Source organism: Opisthorchis viverrini (assembly GCF_000715545.1).
Source record: "Opisthorchis viverrini unplaced genomic scaffold opera_v5_119, whole genome shotgun sequence".
NCBI classification, from domain to species: Eukaryota; Metazoa; Platyhelminthes; class Trematoda; order Opisthorchiida; family Opisthorchiidae; genus Opisthorchis; species Opisthorchis viverrini.
In genome coordinates, this window is record NW_008751775.1 from 642247 (window position 1) to 652509 (window position 10263).

The 10263-nt window shown below is 46.4% G+C and overlaps 1 protein-coding gene across 1 annotated transcript in view; it reads left to right on the forward strand.

Moving 5' to 3' along the window:
* Nucleotides 1–8722: 8722 nt before the first annotated feature.
* The window catches only part of T265_05985 (hypothetical protein), a gene marked incomplete at both ends in the record, with an annotated part of 23419 nt that continues 21878 nt past the window's right edge, over nucleotides 8723–10263 (forward strand). Inside the window, 2 exons of the mRNA XM_009171137.1 lie at nucleotides 8723–8810; nucleotides 8862–8903. Coding sequence (XP_009169401.1) covers nucleotides 8723–8810; nucleotides 8862–8903 — 130 coding nt within the window. The remainder of the gene's footprint in view (nucleotides 8811–8861; nucleotides 8904–10263) is intronic.

A 10263-nucleotide genomic window follows, 5' to 3' on the forward strand; every position in this document is an offset into this window, starting at 1 on the left:
CCTTTCACAGCTCGCAGTTAGGCACCGCTATGGTCATGAGGCCCATCCCGCACAAGACTGGTCGAAAGTTCGGGCCACTCGCCGGTCCGGCAGCAAGCTGAGCTCTGACTGGTCGAAAGTCAGAGCCCAAAGGCCAATCATGGCCCAGTATTGGTCAAGTGCCGGTTGCCAATGGCGCATCCGGAAGGCGTCAGCATTTTCACCTTGTTGCCTCTTACGCTATATACAAGACGCGCTGTGCAGAGGTTAGCTCCTCAGTTTCACGCGTTAATAGGCACTGTGCACCTCTTGTGGTCGTTTTATCGGCAACATTGGCTTGGGTATTCAGACCGAAATCTAAGCGCAGGAAGTTATGGTTAGTACAGCCGGCGGATGGGCACCCACGATGTCAATCGAACTATAGCATCAGCAACAAAAGGGGTTTGAAGAACCGCAGCTGCAGCTCATCGAATCACTGACTCGGAGACTGCATATCCAGACACCGACGGACTGTCTAGTGAACCTTCTGTGTACTCAACTAATGTAGCGGCGAACTTATCCACGGAGTTCATATTCAATCCCTTTTCTGGTCAGATTGATTCCTGGTTTATTGTGGCAAGAAGACAGGTTCAAAATTTAATTCTTGAAGATCCATGACGAATAGAAAATTATAATGTCGCTGCAAAGCTGGGCACACGGGAGATTTAACGGTATAAAAAAATTTCTCCTCAAGTCAATCCTCGATTCCAGCATCAGTGCAACGGTCAAAACGCTGTCACGGATATTCGGAGATCAAACATCGCTGTTCAACATCCGGTAATGCCCAAATTTGGTTAAGAAAGATGCTGATTTCCTTCCGTTTGCCGGCATTGTCAATCAAGGTTGTGGGCACTACAAGCTCAGCTCAGTGACATAGAATCATTCTAGGTGTCTCATTTTTGTATCCGGCCTCCAGTCTCCTCGGTATGCCGACATCAGAACCCGGCTGGCTCGAAGAATTGAGGGGGTTGCTGAAATGAGGTTGCAGAGATTCGAGACAAAATATCGCTGCCTCATCAATCTGAAGCACGACACGTGTATGGTCGTTCGGTCACCCGTTACACTAGCAGGTGTGTACACACAAGCAACCGCAATGCCCCAAATAAATCAGACAACGAGCCCCATCGAATGCTGAGCAGGTCTCCTGCAGATTTATGGCATTGCGATGAGCTGCATTTTGCCCTATATTGCTGGTCTGTGCGTCCTTAATATTCCAGGTGCAATCGTCATAGCCACCCTCCAGTACCCACGAAACCCCAGAGTCATGCTTTATTCTGCTTAAACGTATGATCATCCTGACAGTATGCCACCCACAAGTTGGGTGGCCGGAGCCAACCTCACATCACCGTTCGGGTCACAAATGGCAATCCAGGTCTGTAACGGCACCATTCAATTTTGTTTTTGCTTGCCAAAAACTTTGTGAGGGTTCGTATAAGCAATATCCTAGTTGTTTATAGCTTGATACAGGGTTTGACATCGCGCTACTCAGTACAAATATGTAGAAGCACATTGGTAAGCTGCACATGTGACCGACGAAGCACTTAGCACGCTATGCTCTCAGTGGTAAACCGAAAGTGACAGGTAAGGTTGAGTGCTCCTTAAGCTTCAACGGCTTGACGAACGCGTCACTGGGTATGTGACGTAAATCTTCAAGCCTGATCACATGTGACTAGGTTGGATTGTTAATCTGGGTCTGCTGAAAAAGCGCAAGTAGCACCCGGAGGTGCTCCCGAATAAAACCACTTTCCAAAGGGTTCAATTGAGGACCTTCTACAACGGTATGAATGCATATTCGCCGACAAGTTTGGACGGCCAATAAGCCAGGGGCTAACCTAAGCCCCTTAGCGCCAAACCAGTTTTCAGGCCAGAAAGCCCAGTACCGCATGCAGCCTCAGTGATCGTTGGCCGGGACTGGACCGACTTCAAAAGACTGGTGTTCTACGTTTGAGTGAATGCTCTTCATGTGCCACACACATCGTACTCGTAAAGAGGACTAACGGGGCTATCCGTTTGTGTGCAGATTTCTCCACTGAGGCCAATGTTGCACTGGTTATTTACAGTACCCTTTGTCTCTTACAGATTCGTTCGAGAAATAAAATGAGTTTGAGTGTTATGCGAAGACTAACTTGGCCAGCGCGTTCCTTCAGAGTGAAGTTGGAGAAACCAGAGAACTGCCGACCATCAAAACGCACCGCGGGCTGTTCCACTATATCTGACTGCTACTCGGCGTCAAAACAGCGCCATCCATAGTTCAACAGATAACGGATACGACGTTGAAGAATCCTCCGGCATTGCCGGCTTTATGGATGATCTGATCATTATGGGTTCCTACCTCGACCAACTGTGGCGGCGTCGTGATTTCCTTTTTGATGGTATTCAGAAGTAGGCACTGAGAAAGTTGTACTTTTTTCAGCGTCCGGTAAAGAACCTCGGTTTCATCAATAAAGAACATGGCTGCCGACCACAACTGAGGAACATCAGTGCTACCGAACTTATGCCAGCACCCACCAACGCGACGTTCCTCAGGGTTTTTTTGGGCCTCGCCTGTCACTGCAGTTTGCTTCGATTCCGACGCCTACTAAACAAGCCACTTAGCAAGACTTCATGTGGACATGGTCAAATGAATACAGACGCGCCTTTGGCCCCCTCATATCCATGATGAGTTTTAATTTACAACTTACTCACCATAATTCATTACTGGAAATCTTTGTTGTGTCATATGCTTCAACCTTAGGAATTGGCGCAGACTTTTCATATATATAAAACATGCATCCAGGTCCCTTACATTAGCCAAGCGCGATTGCAGTAATATAGAAGATGAATCTTCGATCATGTTTACCGCCAAACAGTTTCATAAAATGTTCTGCAGCCGTCATTTAGCTCAACTGATCGACCACATATTACTCGTTGCAGTGTTTGCCTCGAAGAGGAGACTCGGTATATGCAGTCAGCGGCCGTGAGCGATTGACCGCCCTTCTTTTGGGATGCGAATTCAAGATCAATTACCAATCAAACAGCAGCCTCTGGCAAGCTGATGCACCGTTGCGATACACTGATTTAGACAGATCAGAACCAGAAGATAGTGTGGCATCATTAATTGCCTTGGAACCGGAGGCTACCCGCAAAGTGTCAGAATCGGTTCGCATTCACTCAGAGTTCGCGAAATGGTCCACTAGTCTACTAACCAAGGAGCTGTGCCGTAATCAGTGGGCGTGTTTCCGCTTAAAAAAGAACTGGTACCTGACTTCAGTCAGCACGACGCACTGACATTAGCTGATGGATGCGTTTTTCAGGCTGCGCTGTCGGCCAAAAAAATTTATCACCAACCACCCTGAATAAGTTTCACTTAGGGCGTCCGGGAACATACGAGATAAATTTATCTGCACGGAATTAGGTCTACTGAACCTTGGTGGATTCCAAATATATAAATATAAATATATTTAAATATATTTAAATATATAAATATAAATAAATGTATAAACCGCCCAAGTCACCCGGGCAAATCTACCTACAGTCATGGCCGAAACCTACTTAATCATTGCCTCGAATTTACGACGACAGTGCTGGTCCAGTTGGTGGCTAACACTTTTTGATCGTTGTTAATGCCTTGAGAAAATGGAGAAAAATTCCTCCAGCGAGCAGCCACACAACTACGGCTGGACTCGATAATAATAATCATTCCAAACTGATGGGTGGCATACCGTCAAGTATGGTCACAATGTTACAGTCAGAATAAAGCACAACTGGCGGGATTTCTGAGGAAAAGGACAGCGCCAGGAAGAGTGGGCATTACCCGATTTAGACGCGGCCACCCCTTAACCGACAAGGGCAATAAATCACGTTTACTATTACCGTTTTTCTTTTTTGGGAATGTAGCGAGCCGAAGCAAGTGCAGATCTTTGGAATTTGAGAGTGAAGGGTAGGAACAAGATGATAGAGGGCAGAATGAAGGGCACCCGACCGGCACATGACAAGACTGCAAACGACAGAACATGAGGGACTGGAAAAACGGATCAGGTGAAGCGGAAGGATTCGCACAATCGAGCGGGTCAATTTGAACCAAAACCTAAAACCACCGCTAAGAACTCGTGGTCTTAAGCTGTTGGGTTCACGGCCAGCGACTCGAAAAGCTTAGGTAGGGATGGTGAATTAGAGATATAAGCAATGTGGATAAATGGTGGTGGGAATCCCAGCAGCATGGTGTGTTGGCGGAATTGTGGATTCGGTGGTGTCGATATCATAGTAGTGTCTGATATAAAAGATATTTGGAAGGGTGAGTTGGTGAAAACACCTAAGTCGAAACGCTAGGTGTACGGAAAATTATGGACTTTGTGAAGATCACAGACAGAAAGCCTATCGAAACGGTAAATCTGAAGGAAAGTTTCAGCAAATTGCAATCAGTGCGCCCTAATGGTCGCTGAGACTAGGTGAAGAGTTTGTTCGTATTTGCAGTTATATGTACTAATGGGTGAGAATGTTTGATAAAGAGTAGGAATGGAATAGTTTCATGTGTTCTGTCAAACTGGGTATGCCAGTGCGCAGCCATCACTGGCCTGACAACCTTTGATTTTTGTGCAGCCGCGTGACGGATCTCATGTTGAAGTTCATTGGGCTGGGATATGCAACTTTTTGAGCAGGCTGGATAAGAAAATCCACAGAGGAAGAACGAAGCCGATGTAAGGTTACAGCTACTTTCCTGATCCGGTTGGATGACCCCACCGGGCGTGGGTCAGAGATCAGCTGTAGTGGATAGTGGCAAAACAGAGCATTCCAAGCACTTATTGCCGAATGTCAACACTTCACAGATTCAGGGAGTGATACACAGAGGCCTTTGCCAAAGTTTCCCGGTCGGTTTTTTCTTTTTCAGTGGCTGTCATTCTCTTGGCAGGCACAAGTGAAAAAGGGTATGGCATTGCTCTTTAGGTTCTCAGCTCGCAACAGTTGGCTTGCCGGCGCTAAGAATTGCGTAAATAGGTGTCTAATAATGCTATGAACTGGGTTCTAGAAGGAGCGTGAACAACCGTCGGAGGGAAGTCATTCTACGCAGCTACTACCCGAAGTGAGAAAATTTTTGCCTAATGAATGTGTGGGATACGAGCCTGGAAGTATTCTTACTGTGTCTCTGCCGTGTGTTTGCTGGGTCACAGGTGAGAAGCCTGTCGGCCAAACTCCGTTCGATCAGGGCATGAGTATGAATTAGTCTCTCTCAGGGGCAACGATACTCCACGTAGGGTCAAGCTCCACGATACGCATTTGAAAGTCCAAAGATTTAAGGCAGGCAACCATTCCGATAGAAGCTCGCTGGATGTGTTCAATGAATGTTGGGTGTTCCATGCGTCCTGAGTAAACAACTTTGTCGGCATATTCAAGGAGTGGTCTGAAGTAGGCCCCCTACAGTATTTGGAAGTCCATGCGGCCAATACAGGAGAAGGTGCGCCGAATCATCCGAAGAATGGCGAATACCTTTCGGGCAGATTTCTCATGGCGCAGTGAGAAGGACATGTTTGAAAAGAGTCGGATAACCTAGTCCTTTTGGCATCTAGCCTCACCCGAAGCGACTCGGCATAAGTCGCTTCGACAAAAAACCGTGCCACCAATAGAGCATATTCTGCTCAAGCACGCACTGCGGATATCTGCCACTTCAAGAAATTCAAAGGGGTTTAGTGAGGGAATTGTTTTATTTTTTCAGTTATCATTGCAAGCATTTTTTCGTCCACTAACCGCTTCTTCGTCAAACTCAAAGGTGATTTGGACTTGACTCGTAAATGAGACCACTGGGTATCTGGGTACTAAGTAAGACGGCTGCGGCACCACAAGTAAGGTAGTTATTTAGACTTCGAAAACTTATGTTGGTGTGTGATATTTGGAAGCATATCGGGGAGTCTTCCAGAAGGAAGAGTGTTAGATAAGGAAAAAGTATTTGGGTAGAGTTGTACGCCCTGAGGAGTACACTGAGAAGTTGCTGGAGTTACGAAATTTATAGAGAGTTCACGACTTTACACTCCGCTAGCCTCTGCAATTGAAGCAGTTCGGTATAAAGGACGATGTAGGAGAGTTAGATTATGGGAATCGGAAGAAGCGAAGCTTGGGCTATATTCACCTAACCACTCAGTGAGCCTCAGTCTTGCTGGATCTGGCAAAAGGCAAGAGATTTAGCGGAGGAAGTAAATGTGTGAGCGATTTTTATATCTGCCGCAAAAAGGAAGGGTTTTCATGTGGCTTAAGACGTCGTTGATACATGGTAATAATAATGTTTACTCCCAACTAGTGGGTGATACACCATCAGACATGATCACATAACTACATTCAGCATAATGCATGACTAGGGGATTGTCAACATACGAGGTACAGTTGGTCATGCCTAAACAGGCATGGGGAAGGAACCACAATAATGAGTAGTTTATCTTAATTTTGTGGGGATATATTACCCTGAAACAAAATCAGATCTAGATGTAAAGGTGGCACGCAAAAACAGAACTTGGGAGCGCAAGAAAGAGGCATACTGCCGGGCACATGATGCGAAAAATTCGGATATAAAAATGAAGAACAAGAACAAAAATTTGGTACGGTAGCAGGATCCCCGAGTTCTGGTCGGTCAAGTTGAACGAAAGTATAAAACGAAAAATGCAGCATTTTTGACCTTGGGCCGTCGAGCTTATGGCCTGAGTCCCAAAAAAGCGTAGGTGGGGATCATAAATTAGGGGGATCATCAACACACATAACTGGTGGCTGTAATCATAGGGTCATTGGTACGTTGAAAGTGTAGGGACTCACAGTTGCCGGTGTAGGGCCGGAGCCGGGTAAAAAGGGCTCAATGGGGAAGGGATTTTGCGCTAACGCGCAAGACATGCAGAAAATGACTGACTTTTGAGGAGCACTGAACCGGGGCCAACAAGATGTTTTCATCAGGACGGTAGGTTCAGCAGATTAGAATGAACGAATTACAAGGAGGCTGTGGCAAATGAAAAGTTTGTTCGCAGTTTCAGGTAGGGTAACATGTGGGTGAGAAGGCACCGTCAGAAGTAGGAAGTGAATGGTTGCGGAGTGTCCTCAGATTGGGTATGGCAGTATCATGCCATTATTTCACTGACATCGGTTTCTGGACAGCTCCCTAACGGCCTTCAGGGTTACCGCAATTGGGCAAGGCATACGCATTCCCCTGGCAGCTGCATCTGGGTTGGACGATAGGATCAGGCCGATGCACAGTCACAGACAATTCCTAATCAGTAGGAGGACCGTGTGACTGTGGACCGAGGACCAGTTAGGTTGAATGAATAACGGTTGTACGGGGCGTTTGGGCAACTGCAGTCGAAGTTTAAGGCTTGGGAAGGAGTTGAATGAGGAAGGAAGAGGATAATAGCACTAGCTTCTAGTGAGTGCCACGAGGTATCAGATAAAACGGCGTCCAACAGGAAAAATGTAAAATAGGATGACATCAAGTTAATTGAACCCATGAAAGTGTAGATTATGTTGGCTAACCTAGAAACCAAGTACCCGCTTGACCAGAGTGGACAACTACTTTTGGGAAAGTAAGTCTTGAGCCGCCGAGATAGTTGTCAGAAAGGCCAGTCGTTGGACTACTTGGAACATGCGATTACACAGTGATATATCATGGTCGTAGTTTTAAGCCCAGCATAGAAAACTCAATCATGGGCCCCCCGTTGTGCGAAGGAGTCGTTAATATAAACAGGGACAAAGAGAAATAATAAACGGTGGGGCAACAGATTTTGAGAAAATGGATAAAAAACGTATTTTGCCTGAAAGCTACTACGTCAAATTAACAGAAAAGTAAGAGTATGGGTCGCCAGTCAATGAGTCACTGTTGTCTGCTCCAAAAATCGAATGGTGTATGGCGAAAACAGCCATTAGGAGCTGGCTGTGACTGTCGGTATTCAGAAAACAATCGGAGAGCGTCTTACAGTACATTCAGGATAACCCAGGCATATGTATTTTTAAACTGAACGAAAAGACAGCTATCATTCACTTGCATTATTTGGTGTTTCCAGACAAGTGACAACAGGCACAAGTCCGACCTGAGCTGGAGACAAACATAATAGTGCTCTTTTATGGTGTTTCTTAATGGGGGGTGGATGGCGCCTCGCACACTCCCTTGAATGACTACTAGCGACCGATAGGGCGATGATTGTCACCGACTTGCGTTATCAGTCCCCTGTCAGATAGGTAGGAGGTGAAGCACTAAAACAGGGAACAAGCGATGCTAACAGAACTAAATTTCTTTGGCAATGATGCAAGAGTTACCTAGTCAAAACCTCTTTGCATATTCAAATAGATGGCCGCAGTGGAGTGCTCGGGCATCGTAGGATGCTGCGATGTTCCAAAAAAGAGAAGCCGGCAGCTACTTACGGACCTCTGAGATGGGAATACGTACTGTTGGTCATCTATGGCATTTGCAGCTAGGAAGACTCTGGTTAACGGGCCTTTAACCGGACGTTCGAGAGTTCTCACTGAAGATGTGATGGATCCCTCCCTAGCTGGAAGTAGTTTGTCTAGATCAAATGAGGAAGACGACAGGTTGTTTCCACTGCAAAGAAACGATTCTAAAGTTAATTGGTTGAGCATAAATATCTTGGACAAGAATTTTGATGTCCTCACCGCTACGTCTCAGGGCACGTAATGTTACGCCGCCTATTGCACGGCGGAGTCCTTGAGGGTTTGAAGAAGGGCTGATACATCAGCTAGGGAGATGATCACGTTAAAAAACAGGCGGTTACTCTATTGTGGAGATGTGAAATGTGCGGCGAGTGTTGTGGGGTTGAGCTTGGCACGAAGAGGTAAGTAGCAGCTGGTTGAGTAAGTGTTCAGATAGTCGGCTTTATTGCTAGGAACCGCGACAAAACCACCGTCGATGGAACGCAGACAAGATGGTGAGTGGCTTTTGGGAGATGGCCAACTAATTTACAGCGAGAAGAGTGCCTGAAAGTCGTGCTATCTTTACGGCCTTCAAATGATACCCGTGAGTGCTCTCGGTCAGCAGAGAGCTTGCTGATGAGGAGTTTTAGTGAGAAATTCCTAGGTTTCCAATATTTTCTGCCAGCTGGGTGCATTTTAGCGTCCAAGGTCTTTGGTAAATTTCCATGGTGAGTGGTACCATGGTGAAAACTTATAATGGGAGAAGCAAGGTAGAGGGGGGGTCGGTAGGATTTAGTGGGAGATGTCACAAATACGTTGAGCGTTTGTCAAAGGAGAGAAGTCGCTGCTGTTCCTGGAGGCTAGCAAGGGGGAAAGCAGCAAAATATTTGGAGGCCAGACGTAAAAAAGAGATGGACTCGGGGAAGCAGATGTGCCGTAACCGACAGTGTTGCACAAAACAACGCACTGGGACGATCGTCCCGTCGTTTTGGAACTCCAAAGACTAATGTTTTTGACAGCGGCAGTCAGTCCACATCGCCAGCATTCCCAGAGTTTCATTTTGAAGTATAGCGTAACTCATTTTCCCTCGCCGCCGTTGCATCCACAGTCGAACGGTCGAGCCGAAAGCTGCGTTGACACCCCGGAGCGTGCAATTCAGAACTCCAGAGAGGAGAGCATGGTGGAAGAGATTATGCAAAGACTCCCGTCGGTATATCGAAAAACAACAAGCACCAATTCGCCTAACTGAGTTTCACAAGCAGAGGCACTGCTTCAAAGAGAGCTTCAAGTACCACATGACGCATTATGGTCACAGAAATATAGGTTAGTCACCGCAAAACAAGGATGGGGAAAAGTTCAACTGGCGCCATGGAGCAACCACGCGCTCTTTCAGCGACAGCCAGTGCATTGTTATTCGCGACTGTAGTGGTAGATGCCCAGCGCGGATTACACGACACATCCTACGCCAGCGTGGCAAACTGCCCTGCGAGATTCAATTTGGTCCAGCCAGATGGTGCGAGTGCGCTTTTTTGTAGCTTTCCTATTCAGACAAAAAAACGGTTATTCGATTCACAAAATATGTAATTTTGTAAATCATTATTGTATTATTCTTATTGCTTTTCCTTAATGCTTATTCTTATTGCTTTGCGACACTCCTGGTAAGGTAGCTTTTTGGGTAGCCAGACGACTACACATAGAACGCAAAATAAATCAGGCCGACAGACGCGCAGATCCTGCACACAGGACTGAGCGATTTGACTTTACACGGATTCACGGATTAATACACAGGATCGAGGCTTTTGCCCAAGATTCCAGGGTCGGTTTTGTTCTTGTCGGTCAGTGGCTGTCGTTCACCTGAAAGGCACAAGTGAAAAA